Genomic DNA, 17,181 nt, shown 5'->3' with positions numbered 1-17,181 from the left:
CATGGTTCGAATTCCCATGTCATGCGCGGCCAAAGGAGATGAAACCTTTTTGTTCTCCTATGCATGCAACGATGATGATACTAATCATTGTGTCCGGTTTTTGGCCATTTTTTCATCCGAGGTGGTTGTATTTTTTTGGTTCTACCGGCCTCGCAATCACAAGTACATGCTGCGTGGACCATGTTCAACGATCTCTGCTTCGCCCCTTGCCCGCATTATCAACCTAGCATGTTCAAAATTTTATTTCCAATAATGAATGAGAAAAGATCATACAAATAAATAGACTATAAAATAAGCCTGACAAGTTAAATTCTTGACTTCGTACACCTCAGCCTTTGAGCTGATCCCAGTCCCAACATTTCTTGATCACGTTTTTGCTCAGTCATGAACAGGGGAGCAAGGAGAGAGAAATAGAGAGGAGAAATCATAACTCTAGGTTGTGAGGAAAACATCGCTAACCAGAGAATTTCTTAGTTGCCTGCTAAATACTAACAACTCTGTGATGTCACCGTCAGGTATAATTATAAACTATAAAGGGCAACACTAGTCATTTGCAACCAGAGCATCCGCAGCAGGATTCTCCAATTTCTTGATAAGCAGTCTCTTTTGGGGCGGATGGTCCTCGTTCGTGGGAGTCACATCAGCATCGACAACAATTGAGTCCTCTTCTTTGAAATCTCCCCTTAATACTCCCATTGCAATTTCATTCTCAACCAATTGCTGTATAACTCTTTTGACTGGTCTTGCCCCAAAATTTGGATCAAAACCCAATGCACTCAGAAGTTCCGCAGCTTCTTTTGTGTAATGAAGATCTATTTTCTTTTGCTTGAGCCTGTCCTTGACCCGTTCCATCTGTCACAGATGAAAACATATATCAAGTTATAACTTTAGCAATAAAAATAAATTGGGGCGGCAATTATTACACTCTATGAGGCGATCAAAAACAGTTAACACTTATAAATTTAGTGGTGGCTCTATAAGAATATAGACACTGCATAGGATACCTCTTCTAAGTGCTGCAATATGAATTGCGCGGTCAGTTCTAACTTAAATTACCATTTGCATATTAAACATAAATACAAGCAACACACCCATAGATTGACCTAGGAATTATATACTTGAATCATGCAATTGCACTTGAATTTACATTACTTGAAGATGCTCATAGTACCATACACTTCTTTCATAAATTATTCAATAGGAACAGTCATAAAAAACTACTTGTCCAATCTCTGATGTATAACATAATTTTATTCGAGAGAAAGAAAGGTTTGAATTATAAACTTAGGCAGACCGTATCTTTGGCCTCCCAATCTAGGTTGATATTTTAAATGCATGCGCATGAACATTTCAGGTGACTTCGACTGCAAAGCATATCAACTACTATATGGCTATCAGAAACACTTGTTTCTTCAAGACTCGATCCTATACCGAACAGTCAAATCAATTTTATAATTAAAGTAATAAGTTCCTCATAACCCAATTTTCAAAGCACTCCAACTTGGATGTTTGGGCTCTCTTGTTTCTCAGTTCTTTCTTTAATCCTCTCAACTTGTCTGTTATTTTTAGAGTTAACAACACGGATAATATTGGAAGTTTTATCCTTCAAACTCACTCCACCCCATTAAAGACAGTGTACCATCCAAACACCAGGAATTGGAATACCGTCCTTTTTCATTGAAATCTTATTATCAATGGAGAGGGCTGCCTTCCTTGCCCCACTCCACTCTCTTCAAAATTCCCAATCAAGCCTTATCAGGGAGGTTCCATGAATGCCAAAAGAAAAGGATAAAAAATAAATGCAAGTAATATCTGCACAGGAAAATTACCTGCAGCCCAACTATTTTGCTGATCTGCTTGGAATCCAAAGGCTGGAAAACAATATATTCATCAATACGATTCATGAACTCAGGACGGAATGTTTGCCGAGCCAATTCAATCACTTGTCTCTTCATTTGATCATAAAAAGCATTTCTGTCACCCTGTGTACTCTGAAGAGTTTCAAGTATATAATGAGACCCAATGTTTGAAGTCATTATGACAACGCAATTTGTGAAGCTAACAGTCCTTCCTTGGGAATCAGTAATCCTTCCATCATCCAACAACTGCAATAAAATGTTGAAGACATCATGATGAGCCTTCTCTATTTCATCAAAAAGTACCACTGAATAAGGCCTTCTACGAACAGCTTCAGTTAGCTGTCCACCTTCTTCATAGCCAACATAACCAGGGGGAGCCCCAACCAAACGTGAAACTGCATGTTTCTCCATATACTCGCTCATATCAATTCTAATGAGAGCATTTTCTGTGTTAAACAGGTAATCAGCCAAAGCCTTTGCAAGCTCAGTTTTCCCAACACCAGTTGGACCCATGAACATGAAGCTTGCAATTGGACGTTTAGGGTCAGACAATCCTGCCCTTGAACGTCTGATAGCATCAGCCACAGATTTCACAGCGATATCCTGTCCAACTACCCTCTTATGAAGAACTTGTTCCAGGGAGACCAACTTTTCTCTCTCTGTTTGTTGGAGGTTTGATAATGGTATACCAGTCCATTTGCTTACAATCTCAGCAATATCAAGATCAGTGACCTCTTCCCGAAGTAACGATTGTCCAGAATTTTGGAAGTCAGCTAGGTTCTGTTCAGCTTGTTCTAATTGGTGTTGAAGGGATACTAGAGTTCCATACTTAAGCTCTGCAGCTCGATTAAGGTCTTGCTCACGCCAAGCAGCATCCATCTCTAGGTTAACTCTATCAATCTACAGGTGCTTTAAACATTATCACCCAGAAATGTAAGTTAAATATTTTAGCTGATGATGTCAAATGAACTGAATATTACCTCTTCTTTAATCGATCTTATCCGATTCATCAGGGTCTTTTCACGATCCCATTGTCCTGATAATTCGTTTTGCTTCTGTTTAAGTGAACTCAAATCATTTTCAAGCTTACTTAATCTTTCTTTCGATGCTTTATCAGTGTCATTTTTCAGAGAGAGTTTTTCCATCTCCAACTTAAGGATAGCTCTATCTATTTCATCCAACTCAGTTGGCTTTGATGTAATCTCAATCTTTAGCTTCGCAGCAGCTTCATCAACAAGATCAATGGCTGAAAGCAAGAAGCTAAATCATGTATTAGAAGCATAAAAGAAACAGAAAATTTTTCCAAGCCTGACAGCATCAACTGGAAGTGATTTCAAGAAACTGATAAAAACTTCTAAAAACTAAACCTTTTCATTCAATCAACAATATCATAACTGACCTTTGTCAGGCAGAAAACGTTCAGTTATATATCGATCTGCAAGAACTGCAGCTGAAACAAGTGCACTATCAGATATTTTCACTCCATGATGCAACTCATAGCGTTCACGTAAACCACGAAGAATTGATATGGTGTCTCCAACAGAGGGTTGGCCACAAAATACTTGCTGAAACCTGCGCTCGAGTGCAGGATCCTTCTCAATGTACTTTCTGTATTCATTCAGTGTAGTTGCTCCAATACATCGAAGTTCACCTCGCCCAAGCATTGGCTTCAATAAATTCCCAGCATCCATTGCACCAGTTGTAGCCCCTATTAGTAAACCAATGATCAAAAAGGAAACTATTAGATGTTGCAAAAAGTACACAGTGGAAACAGAGCTGGGCAAACAACATATTAGGATCACAGAACAAACAAAACCAGATAAGCAGAACTATTATTTTAGACCAGAATGCTTTGCAGGAAACAATCAAAACCTGAACTAGTTTGGCATTATAACAAACAACTATGACAATAGGAGATCAGGATGAGGGGGAATGAGAGCAAGTTCTGTACATAACAAGTATAGCATATTCCCAGTGGCAGGGAAATAACAAAAAGTTTTACAAGAGCAAGGTGACCAACCTGCACCAACAACAGTATGAATCTCATCAATAAATAAAATTATTTGCCCATTTGAAGCCGTAACTTCCTTCAGAACAGCTTTCAACCTTTCCTCAAAGTCTCCACGAAACTTGGCACCAGCAACCAATGAACCCATATCAAGGGAGATCAACTGTGCAACATCAAACATAGAAGAAAACGTTGTAAACAAATTCAAAAAAAAAAAAAAACATAGCTTTGCATTCCAAACTAGAAGTTCACAGGAAAACAAGTAATGATGTGATGTAACCCATGCCATAAGGCATCATAAGTAAATAGAAAAAGTCTCATAATGATAAAAATGGCCACATTCTGAAATTTATTCAATCATAGGAAGACATTTTCAAAAGTAAAACATTGAAGGGTTGTATATTCAATTGAATACTTGAAAAGGAAGCATTATCACAAGAGAGTGTTCAACTGAATCCTCGTACTGTATGTCACGCCATTAACTAAGTCAAGCTTGCTGAAGCATATTCTAGAACCCGGAAATTCCCTTGTTCATCTCATACAGTAAATACAGTAAATACTTCTATATATTTCCAAAATTAGGCCCTAGGCATCCTGCTCAGGCTTATAGGAATCAGAAAGTCTGGTGCTAGCATTTTTCAAATCAAATTTTGAGTTGTTTAGAAAAAAATAAAAATCAATTAGGAGAATATGATGCTACAACAAAGTGTAACAGCTAAAGCATTGCGTGATGTGATTTAATGAGCAAGGCCTGGACGGAGAATCAACAGCATGTAAAGTAATCCATTGCAAGCCCAATTCCATTATCTTTTCTTCAGCTAGAATTCCATTATCACTTCATAGCCAGGGCAAGAAAACAAAGTTCAACCTTTCGGTTCAACAATGGTTCGGGAACATCTCCACGCACTATCCTTTGAGCTAATCTGTAAGAAGATGCAAGTGTTTAATTGTTTTGGTCCAATAAAATGTAGGAAATGAGTATGTAACTAATTCATTAAAAATCACAAAGCCAGCAAATACACATGCGACCAAAAAATCAGAACAGCCTTAAGCTGTTAAACAACCTAAATTCTAATGATCTAATCTACTATAGATATTTGAATTGCACCATGGCAAGCTCATTTCAGTTAAACAAGATTAAAATATAATGGCTAGATCGAAACTTTTAGCCTAAACTTTATTCAAGCATTTATGCCTTGATCCAGAAGGTTGACTTAGTTTCCAATGGCAAATTCTCAAGACAAAGGAAATACATTAGAATGTGAAATAGCAGTTTTTAGGAACAATTATTCATCTAAGATTATTCTAAATTCAATCTCACAGTGCATGAGCTTCACATTACCATGCCATCCTTAATTCACCAGGCACATTTCAATGCTTGGAAGGACTTTATTTTTTTCCCAAATCAGAACTGTAGTAAAAAGAACGCAAGGCATGCATGAAAGAGATATAAAGCACTCACATATAACAAACGAGCTTTATTTCAACAAAAAGGAAATGACTGCTTATAATGGAACTCAAAATCAACACACAAGGATTAATAGACCTAACTTATACAAAAGAAATACTGATAACAAAGAAGCTTGTATCTTATGGTGAACATATAAAGCCTAAATATAAGTAGCCAAACCCTTCAGCAATTGCAGTTTTCCCAACACCAGGTTCGCCAATAATTACAGGGTTATTTTTTGTTCTTCTTGACAATATCTGAATGCAACGCCGAATTTCATCATCTCGACCTATGACTGGATCAAGTTTGCCACGCCTAGCAAGTTCGGTTAAGTCATTTCCATATTTGTTTAGCGCCTCATACTTTCCCTCAGGATCTGCATAAAGTTGGCAACCAGAAATAAAGAGGCGGTTGCACACAAACAAAAAACAGATAAACAAACAAAAGAAGATGAGCATATAATCATTGAAAGGCAATAAGATTGTGACCACATGTCAAAAAATATTTAAAATAAAAGGTCTCAACAAATTAATGGAAAACAAAAACAAAACTTTGGTACAAGTAGGAGACTTAGGAATTCCTCCATAACTCGGTAAGTTTCTCAAGAATCAGGGATGTAAATACATGCAAACCAATAAAAAATTGGAATCTGTGTATCCATCGCACCACCAATTTTTTAATTGCTGCTTGGTCATTTGTCCCCTTTCAACTTTAACTGGTTAAAAGCATAAAATATTGCAACACTTAAACTATTTTTCAGTCATCCAAATAAAGTTCCTATTCTTATACTAACTAAATTTGGCTGTGGCTTAGTGTCAAAAAAACAATTATTTTCAATTAACAGAACATATCCTACTTTGGTCAGTCACTCTTTGACTTCCACGAACAGCCTGGATAGCATCTTTCAAATTTTTCTCACTAATGTTAAGGTTCTTGAATAACTGTTGCCCAAACCTCTTATCTGATAGAAATGCCAACAAGAAATGCTCAACAGAAACATATTCGTCCCCCATTTCTTTCTTGTACTTTCGTGCATTGTCCAAGAGAGAAACAAGGTGTGAACCCATCACAGGTCCACTTGTGTCACCTGTTACCTGTCAAATGAAATTCAAGAGTTAGAAGTATAGGTTTCTGCAATAGTTGCAAATATCCAGCACCCGAAACACACCTTTGGTTGCTGAGATATGAAGTCATCTGTAGCCTGCAAAACTGATGTGTTGTCCAGTTCAGCCTTGGTAAATATTCGTCGGGCTAGACCATCTTTTTGCTCCAATAAGGCTTTCATTAAATGCTCAGACTCCACAACTTGTTGTTTGGCAGCTCCTGCTGCATCGATAGCACCAACAATACCCTCCCATGCCAGCTCTGTGAACTCTGCTGGGGTAATCTGAAACAAAAGATAGAAAGCACATTAACTCACAAATGTGCAAAATCACACTCATTCCATTTGCTGGATTTTTTTGGGGTGAAAATTATGAAGCAATTATATTAACATAGCCTTTTAAACAATTCAAGAACATTTTTGATACAGGGCAACCAAACGATAACTCACGATAATTTGAAATTCCATGGCGTGTTATCTCACTAAGAACAACACTAATTGAAATAGCCTTACAGTTGAAAGAAAATTCAATCAAGTTTTTAAAAATACAAAAAACTGAACTGTTTAAATAGACTTTTAAAAACATACATGATGCAATCCTAGTTAAACTAAGATTCCAAATGGATAGATTATATCCCTATGGATATATTTTATTCTTATTTGAATTTAAAACAAGATAAACTAATTTTCCTAAAATTAAATATGAATTTAAAATAAGATAAACTAATTTCCTAAATTCAAGAAAGAATATTCACTAGACCAATTGGACTCATGGGCCTAAGTATCTTAGGTTAAGCCTAATATGATAAGAATCTTTCTTGAGTCTTTTGGAACTCCATTTGCCTTTAGGAGTCCTCAATTATATAGGACATCCCTAATTAATGAATTTAAGGCTTTCTGTTTTTTTGTCCTCTGGACAATGCTTTGCAACGAATCAAAGGTATTAAATGTTGGATTCTAACTTGTCCCTTGATTTCCATCAATTTTCTTAGCTAAAAAAGTTTAGCTAGATCTCATGAGCTATCTTTCAAAAATTAAATTAAAAAATAATAAAGTATCGTCTAACTTCCATTCTCTAATTTGTGCTAATTGATGGAGTATCGTTTTTCATGATGAAAGTACTTTCAACTAACAACTGATAGCAAAAGGAGAAGAGAACTTGTAATGAGTTTCCTAATTCTTTCAGGTGGTTTAACAGCTCAAGTCATAGAATCCCGACAGTTTTAGTGGTGTCAGTTATAAGAAAACAATGTTCAACATGTTGACTTTCTCTTTCTTTTTTGTACTAGAAAGCTACATTTTGCTGAGGAAGAAGAAAGACATGAAACAAGAAGATGATAAACAATCCTCATAACAAAAGTTTAGAAGGACAGATAATAGGAGACATTATAACCTCCCAAAGCAAAAGATACATATAAAGATGATAAGCAATCCTTTCGTATAATGCTCAACAAAAAAAGATATCTCAGCAGGCCCCATAATCAACCGAAGCGAACTAGCAAAGCAGCCCGGTCACTCTAGAAATTATAATGCATGAGTAGAGCAAAATGCAGAAGTCATAAAAATATAGCATTTCGCACATCTCAAATGAAACATACGCCAATAAAGCTAAGAGTATTGCCATCCGACCAAACCCACTATTATACCTCAACCTCAAAGGCTGTAAATTCCCGCGTATCCTTGTCTTCATGTTCACACAAATAACTCATTTGACGAAGATTCAGCTATCCTACGAGAAAAGCTAAGAAAAGGTTTCGCGAAGGAATAACTCTGGAACTCGGACATGAAACAGCAAATTTACAAGGGAGAAATGTGACAGTCTACATTATCCACACAAAATGGGGAGTCCAGTAATTCAATTTTCATCGCTTGAATTAAAACGGAATGGTTAGTCTAATCAGTTACCAGCCGACAGGTTCAAACTAACATTCGCCCAGTCTGATTCTATTTCGTCTTCTCGCTCCCCTAGCAGACTCTACCGAACAATAAGAGTCTAAATCACCCAACAGTAAAAAATGAAACCAATGCAAAGAATGATCAAATTTCTTCAATTGACAGATAATTACCGAGTTTAATATAACTCAAATGAATACAGTGGAAATAGATATAGAAACCTGAGTAGTGCCCGCGGTGCGGTGGGAGGGATTAGAAGAGTGGAACTGGCGAGTGAAAGGGCGAGATAGTAACTGAGCGGAGGCTGCATTACTCTGTGCAACTCTATTGATAATCTGAGCCCGAGACAAGAAATTTTGAGCATTTGACTTTGCTGAAGTAGAAGGGAGGCCGGATAACACCTGCTCACGGCGACCGAGTGCGGAGTGAGAATGATAGAGAGATTTGTGAGAGGTCCTAGACCCGCTGATGGCAGCAAAAGCGGGTTTGGTTAGCCTTAAATTTCTTCGAGTTGCCATCAACGGCGAGAGCGAGGCTGCGTAGCGCGTACTGTGTAGCGTAACGATCAAGGATTATTCTCCTGAAATATCACATTCAGGTTCTGAATGAAATATTGTCTGAAAACTTGGGGATGGGGCAAAAGGAAGCTGGTAGAATGTCCACGGTGCGATTTCTTCTGGAAAAATAACAGGTAAAACAAAAGACTTTATAAAAATATTAGTATTAAAATACAATAAAAGAAGCATTAAAATTTAAAGACGTTATAATTAAAAAAAATTTAATTTAACATTAATATTCTTATAATATCCTTATTTATCATTCTTTCTATTAATTATTGCTAATTTAACATTGATTCTTTAAAAAATTATTAAAATTAAAGTGATAAGTAGATATATAAAATTATTTTATATTCGGTTTATCTCATGTTCACAATAAGAGATCAATTTCATAACTTGTGTATGCAAGGAAAAATTAATATAGTCCTTTTAGTTTGAATTTAGAGGCTCTTTAATCATTATTTTACAACAACATTTTATTTTATAAAATTATGAATATCAATAAATTTAATTAAATATAGTTTAGAATCTTACTTTTAGAGCATAACATATTTATTCTTTAACCTAAAATGTTAAAATTTTTCATTAAAAATTATTTTAAAAAAATCTTTGGATTAACTAATTAATAAGACAGCTTCACTTTGGATGATATAGGAGACGATTTAAATCAAATATCTATTCAATCCACTTTAAAATTTTAATATATGTCAAACCTAAACTTCATTTTATCTGATATTATTATAGTATTTTTACTTAAATTGGTTTTTTTTGTAAATGTTGTTATCTCTTTTATTTCAATCATTTTTTTCAACAAATAACTGGGCAACTAACGGATTAAATCTAATTTATGATAAAAAGACGAGCCATCTCTCACTTTACGCGATTCTTTAGCTGTTGTGTGTCAGAAATTTGAAGGACAAAGGCCAAAGAAACATGAATGACGAGCATACTTCACATTTCTTTTTTTAAATATTTCCATTTGCAACTGCATTCAATTATTTATTTGGCCATTAATGGCATTCGGTGATTCAAATCCTATTATTTTATACCCAACCAGTGACCGATGGATTGGCGGTTCGACACAGCCCGAACGTGAGATGCACTTGCCACACGATCTCCGATATTCCCCGGCGTCTCTTTTTCCCTCCGCCACTATTTAAGTTGACGTAAAAGATGTTTTTTATTGTTACTGTCAAAAGATAATCAGAGTTTTTTTATTCTTAAAATATTATTTCAAAAAAAATTTCATTATAAACTCATAAATGATATAATGCACCCTAAACACACCAAAGCCCAGTAATACATCCCGTAACATTAATAAATTGTTAACCCAGCCAATTAAAAGTATCTTGCTTGCCTAAAAATATACATCTAATGGTTCATAATAGGTCACAGGAACTTAAAAACTGAACAAGCTCCTTTAAAACTTTTTCATGGCCATTTGTTTAAGCTTTTTATGGAACAAAAAAAATCACTTGATCTTAAAAATCCTGTTCAAATATTAGACCCATTCGTTTAAGCTTGAAATTTAGATAATTTGGAGATTTTATAAAAAAATTATTTTATCCAAAGTAAAAATTATTTTATTTCTTTTTCTTATAGTATAAAAAGTGATTATTGTATAACAATTTCCAGATTTTATTTTTTTTTAATTTTCGTTCTTTAAAAAATTATTTGTTATCTAATTAGTTTTAAAATTGTATAATATATTTTGTATTTTTGTATTTTTATGACATTTCTTACATGTAATGCATTTGTTTGTTTTTAAAAGTTATTCAAATTAGCTTCTAAAATAACGAGTAATCCACCATTTCTTTCCAAAATTTTGATTTTTTTAGGATCAAAGTTAAATTATTAATCGCAAATCCATTACAATTCCTAAATAAAGGGCCCGTTTGCTCAATTTTTTTGGGATAAATTGGATTTTTGGTTGAAAAAATTCTTGTGCTCAAAAAAAAATAAATCAATTTTGTAAAAATTTAAGAGTATGATCAATTTATATCGATATATAAAAAATTTATCTTTAAAAAATTACTAGGGGTCTATGATTGATGTACATAATATATCATTGATAAATATAATAAATTGATCATAATATAAAATATAATAAATATTGACCTATTTCTTTGATTTGATCTTATAACATGGATTATATTTATAAAAGTCTCCCTTTTTAAAGTGATTTTTAGAAATTTGTGGACTATAATAATGATTTATTATTTACTTGTTTTTAAATTTTATGATATCCCATATATGGTTTGTTGTTGTGATATTTTCTCTTGATATTGTATTTTATTCTTTTTTTAAAATTATTTAAATTAAATTATCAGAATAACTAGAAATTTTTTTTATTTCCTTATTATTTTTATGATTTTAAACAAATATGATGAAAATTTTGAGAAATGAATTTTTTTAAAAAAAGCTTTCATTAAAAAAAAAACTAAACAAATGGGCCTTTTGAAAAATTACTCAGTTCTACTTCAAGTTTCTCAACTCACCATGAATTCACCCCACTTAAATTTCATGATCAAATAAATTAGTTTTAATTATTAAAGCTACTTAACTTAATAGTCAATAATAACCTTTGGTTCTAATTTATAAAATATTTTTAGACAAAATCATTCATATATATAAAATTTACTATTAAATATACTTTGTATCCTTATTTTTTTTTCAAATAAAAATATAGACCTTCAAAATTACCTTTTATTTAATACTTTATTTATAAAAAATATTAAAAATAATATAATAAATATAATAATATTAAACAAGTATCATAAATTAAATTTATTTTTATTAAAATGTTTTATATTTTTGAAATGCTGAATCTCTGTAAAAATATCGGGCTCCAGCAATAGTGTAAAAAATTGTTCAAAAATATGCTACAAGCCTTTCCATTTTCATCCTTTCCATGATGAGCACAATATTTAAAAAAAAAAAAATGATTAGCATATGCGCCTCTCAGACCAAATGATAATGCAGTGATGGAGATTATTTAAATTGGACTTTACGTTCCCCAGTGGAGCCTCCCATTTTGGACCATGGACATCAATATGATGGGGACGGAAGTCAATTGATTGCCCTTTCCCGCAAAGTTCACATTTTATATTCAATACTTTATATTTAATACCATTATTGCTCCACATTCTCTTCACCTGATACCAGACTTGGTCATTGATTAACACCCAATTAGATATACCTTACCAACATCTTTTAAAAAATAAACTTCTAACTCTATCTCACTTTTTGATACTCGGTTTTGGCTCAACTAATATTTATGCTTATTTTATTCTAATTCTTACTCTGGCCTTAAAAACTAATCCCTAAAGATGAGGGACTGCGCCCCCCCCCCCCCCCGCCCCTTTTTTTGGCTCGTAATTATCAATCAAATCCCTCTTAAACTTGAATTTTGGTATTCCAAGTTCTAAAATCAAACTGACTGTAAGGGGAGTGGCGTGGTCAGAACGAAGAAGCGAACGACTGGTATTATGATGTCGCATCCCAAATTTCCAGCAGCAAACGACTTCATAATCATAACTCTCATCGTGGCAAGACCTTTTCAGTCGACGAGGCGCCCTAGCCCTTGTTGTTGGTAATCCAAGGCACCCCGCCGGCTCCGATTTCTTTCTCTCCTATCTCTAGTCAATTCTTGGATTCTGTCTTCGCGAAGCAAAATTTTCGATTCTGAGTGCGAGATCTGCGAAATTCAAGCCTTAATTTCTCCAGTTCAAGGTCAGATTCCTCACTCTTCACTTATGCTCGCCTCAGGGTTCTTGCCGATGTTTCACTTCTGTCTGAAATCGTTACTCTTCGTTCGATAGTTGATTTATTGTGCTGCGCTTTGTGCAGATCTAGCCGAATCTCGAAGACTACTCTGTGATTCGAAGCTCTGTTCTCCGAAATCTGCTTCAGGTTCTTAGTTTCTGTATGCTTGAAGATTTTTTGTTGTCTGTGCCGGAGATCGGTTTGAAATCTATTTGGGATTTGAACGCTTGCACGTATTTTTGCAGATCTGGGCTTGATTGCATTTTCCGCTCTGGATTTGTGTACCGGAAATGTCAATACTGCAGAAAAGCGATTCGGTTCAAATCAGGGAGGTTTGGAAAGACAATCTTGAAGAAGAGTTTGCATTGATCCGTGAAATTGTTGACGAATATAATTACATCGCCATGGACACGGAGTTCCCCGGAGTCGTTCTTCGCCCGGTGGGTAATTTTAAAAACATCAATGATTATAACTATCAAACACTGAAGGACAACGTTGATATGTTGAAGTTGATCCAATTGGGACTCACCTTGTCCGATGAGCATGGAAACCTTCCTACTTGCGGAGCTGACAAATATTGCATTTGGCAATTTAACTTTCGTGAGTTTAATGTCAGCGAAGACATCTTTGCAAGTGACTCAGTTGAATTACTGCGCCAATGCGGAATTGATTTTAAGAAGAACAATGAAAATGGCATTGACATGAACCGATTTGGGGAGCTTCTGATGTCTTCAGGGGTGGTGCTGAACAATGAAGTCCATTGGGTCACATTTCATAGTGGGTACGATTTTGGTTACCTCCTTAAGTTATTGACATGCCGTAGCTTGCCTGATACACAGTCGGGATTCTTTACTTTGATCAACATGTACTTCCCTACGGTGTATGATATCAAGCATCTGATGAAGTTCTGCAACAACCTCCATGGTGGATTGAACAAGCTTGCAGAATTGCTGGAAGTTGAGAGGATTGGTGCTTGCCATCAAGCCGGGTCCGATAGCTTACTCACGTCTTGTACATTTAGAAAGTTAAGGGATGTGTTCTTCAATGGTTCCGCGGAGAAGTATTCTGGCGTCTTGTACGGGTTAGGTGTCGAAAATGGACAGGCTAATTGAAACAATATAATTGGTTGTAGAGTAACAAGTGTGACCTTTTTGCTTGTGTACGCCCCTGCCAAAAAAGTCGTCGTTTTCTTGTAACATTTCGTCTTTGCTTGATCTGCCACTGAAACAACCTTCGTGGTCTTGTAGCTTGGGTTCTCTGTAAATCACTTCCGTTAGTGTTTCAATAATAACTTACGATGATTCCGCAGCCATTTTTTAAGATCATGCTGCGTGTTTCGCGCCTGGTACTTCTTGTAGTTTGAGGAATTGATCAATTTTTTCCTTTAAATGAACCCCGTGGTTTTCTGAACTCCTTGATGGTCACTCGGTTAAGGACTAATGTCCATAATGCCAATAGTTTGTCTCCTTCTATGTGTGTGTGTTATTTTTAATTACCTCACCAAAATTAGAGAAAGGGGTTTTAGTTATTATGTTGTCTGGAAAAAAAAAAATTCTAGTTTATTTTTTATTAAGAGCAACGATTTTTAAAATATTTTTCTCATGTATAACATTTTATCCTATTTTTTGTCACTTGTAAATTATATATCAAATCTTTGCTAATTCACCGAATCTTTATTGGTAGGAAAGTGCTTCTTGTATAAGTTGATCATTCAACTCTAGCAAGATAGATGGAGAGCTCAGAACATAGGTGATGTTATGAAAATATAAATCATCAATCTAAAGTTCTCCTTAAGTTCAATATTAACAAGTACTTTTAATTGTACTATATTTTCGATGAGTTAATTAATTATTTTTAAAATTACACACTCTTTTCATGAGTGTTCTCATTTCATAAGTTATCTCAATTAGAAACATTATTAGTTATACTCCTTAATTAAGGATGTTTTTAAAATAGTTATGTTAATTGCACCTTAAGAGATTTAATATATCTTATATTTTTTAATATTTTACTTCAAAAAATGTCTCGTGTTTTAACATAGGTAGTATGCAATAATAAGTTGTACTGCTCTATTTTCAAATATAAGATAACAATAATCAACTCACACATTTTAAAAAATTTGATTAAACATAATAATTATGTTTTAAATTAAAATATTCAAACTAAATTATCCTCTACAATCAATGAAACAAGATTATCTCTTCAAAATAAATATTTACTTATGAGGGATAATTGAAAAAAAAATGATATATGCTTCTCATAATGTGTAGTTTTACTCAAAAAAAAAAGATACTTGATCGTTTCTCCAATAACAAAAAATCATACAAGACGCGTATTTAGTTTGAGCAAAATCTACATTTTAAATGACTGGTGTTAGTTTAGATGATGAAAATGTGGTGAGGTGGAATACACCGTAAACACATGAAACAAAAGCACATTTGATATTGTATAAAATATAAACCAACTTTGATATTGATATGTCAAAAGATTACAGATAAGCTCATGAAATATCATATTAATATTGCAGTAAGATTGAGAAACATAATGAAAAAAAAATAAAATAACAAGGACAGGGTAAGAAGGAATAGAGACGATGAAGATCCATGCTCTGCGAAGAAAGTGGCCAACTAAGAGAGGCAAATAAAGGGAGATGATTCGCTGTTTCACTGCCTCCATACTCCTTCCAACTCCATCTGTGCATGTCCAGGCTTCTTTTAAGAGGGCCCGTAACTCCTAAACCAATCAATAACAATTCATGGCCCATTGGCTGCAACTCATAATCCTAATCCATGTCATCACTGAGGGTATGTTGGATGACATTGATGGAATGAAAAAAAAGATCACTAATCAAATGAAATGGGTCGGAGCATGATTGAGTGAAATGAAATATAATATTTTATTACTTGGGAGTTGTATTAGAAGAATGAATGATTCTATTTGCTCATTATTTAAGAATTATAATAACATTAATGCACTTGAATAAGTTATAATTGTGTATGTTTGTGGTTTGTAAAACTAAATCGGATCAGTAAATTGGTAGTGCGTCCAACCTGATTTTGTATTTTGTTTGGGTAAGAGTTAACCCGAGTGACTTGGGATTAACTCGCCCAACCCCACGTGTCAGGTGGGTTACATGAAATTTTTTTAAAAAAATATAGAAGCCTCTCGTGCGGTTGCCTCTTGCCTATGACCTGTTCAAAAAGAAAAGAACAAACCTTCTACCTTCTTGTTTGAGAACTCTGTGTGTCTGTCATCTGTGAGTCTTGTCTTTGACCTTATTGACTCTCCATTGGTTTCATCAGCAACTCTGCTTCACCACCAGCTCTACCGCTATTGTCTATTGCTCGCTATCATCTTTGTCTCATGTTGGTGGGGCTATTGCTACTGTCGCAAATCACAAGAGAGAGAGAGGGGCCGAACACTTGAACTAAAGGAAGGGTGAAGAGGGAAATAAAATGAAGAAGGGAATGTCCAGTTATTGCTCAAATTTCAAATCACAAGCTACGATTGTTTTATTAATTTCTTTATTCAAATGATGCAGTTTCGTCATTTCATCCCCTGGTCTCTTTCCATACACATTTTCTCCTCTCTGTCTTTTTTTTTCATCGAAGCATGTTTTGCTTGTCACCATGTAGTACCCATACACCTCACACATTTCAATATCTTATTAATTAAATCTATATATTTACATATATTTTTAATATTTTTAACTTGTAATTTTTTTATATTTTTAATTATATATTTATAACTTATTATTACTTTTGTCACTTTAATTTTATTATTATGTAAAAAAATTTTAACTATTGTTAGAATTATTTTTTTATGTTATATAAGACTTTAAATCTTGAATGTGGATGAATGTATTGATAATTGATGAATATTTATTTAAATTATATTATTTTATTAACCCCTAATTTGACGCTCATTGAATCACTAACCCCTAACTTTTGATGGTTTAATGACTAGTCTAATTTTCGATACTTTATGTACATCCAATTTTGTAAGAGGGAATAAGAAGAGTGATGATAGTTTTAATGATATTATTTATATCGAGTCATTTTATCATCAATCTCTCAAGTTGAGAGGTCCAGAAAAAATGAGTTTTTTTTATACTAATAATGAGTTGAAAGGCCATCCTAATTCCCAAACCATTTCAAGATTTTTTAAAAAAAAAAATTTCCTGAATAGTAGTATAAAATTCCTAAACACTACTCGAGTCATTTATAACATGTCTGAGAGTATCTGATGAAATTGAACAGGCTTTGATGAAATGAAATGAAATGGAGTGAAATGAAATATACTATTGTTTAAGAGTTTTGTCATAAAAATTAACAATTTTATTTAACAATCATTCAAAAAATACTATAAAATAAATAGATTTGAATTAATTATAATTATATTTGTTCAGTTTGAGAGAGGGGGAGGGATGGAGGAAGTGAAAGGGTGAGAAGGATGAAGACAATCTTGTAGTAATATAACTTATAAAATTATTTTAAACTATTCCCTATCCTTAAAAAATTATTCTAGACAGTAATATAAAATTTCTA

The 17,181-nt window shown here is 34.0% G+C and overlaps 2 protein-coding genes across 2 annotated transcripts; one reads left to right on the top strand and one right to left on the bottom strand.

Moving 5' to 3' along the window:
* Positions 1-229: 229 nt before the first annotated feature.
* Positions 230-8,962, bottom strand: LOC129318205 (chaperone protein ClpB4, mitochondrial). Its single transcript, XM_054962843.1, has 10 exons — positions 8,534-8,962; positions 6,486-6,704; positions 6,174-6,411; positions 5,498-5,693; positions 4,736-4,790; positions 3,880-4,030; positions 3,259-3,567; positions 2,840-3,105; positions 1,830-2,759; positions 230-852 (listed from the first exon to the last, which is right to left on the bottom strand). Exons 1-10 carry the CDS (start codon positions 8,828-8,830, stop codon positions 544-546), a joined length of 2,970 nt encoding a protein of 989 aa, XP_054818818.1. The 5' UTR covers positions 8,831-8,962; the 3' UTR covers positions 230-543.
* A 3,269-nt stretch (positions 8,963-12,231) lies between these two features.
* LOC129318541 (probable CCR4-associated factor 1 homolog 7) lies at positions 12,232-13,946 on the top strand. Its single transcript, XM_054963379.1, has 3 exons — positions 12,232-12,601; positions 12,719-12,781; positions 12,880-13,946. The coding sequence occupies exon 3, from the start codon at positions 12,925-12,927 to the stop codon at positions 13,744-13,746; it is 822 nt and encodes a 273-aa protein (XP_054819354.1). The 5' UTR covers positions 12,232-12,601; positions 12,719-12,781; positions 12,880-12,924; the 3' UTR covers positions 13,747-13,946.
* The last annotated feature ends 3,235 nt before the right edge of the window (positions 13,947-17,181 follow it).

The sequence above is a fragment of the Prosopis cineraria genome, unplaced genomic scaffold (genome assembly GCF_029017545.1).
Source record: "Prosopis cineraria cultivar Desert tree isolate PC_DT_omini unplaced genomic scaffold, ASM2901754v1 PC8, whole genome shotgun sequence".
NCBI lineage: Eukaryota > Viridiplantae > Streptophyta > Magnoliopsida > Fabales > Fabaceae > Prosopis > Prosopis cineraria.
Note: the sequence above shows the minus strand (reverse complement) of the source record. Positions and strands in the feature narration are given on the sequence as shown.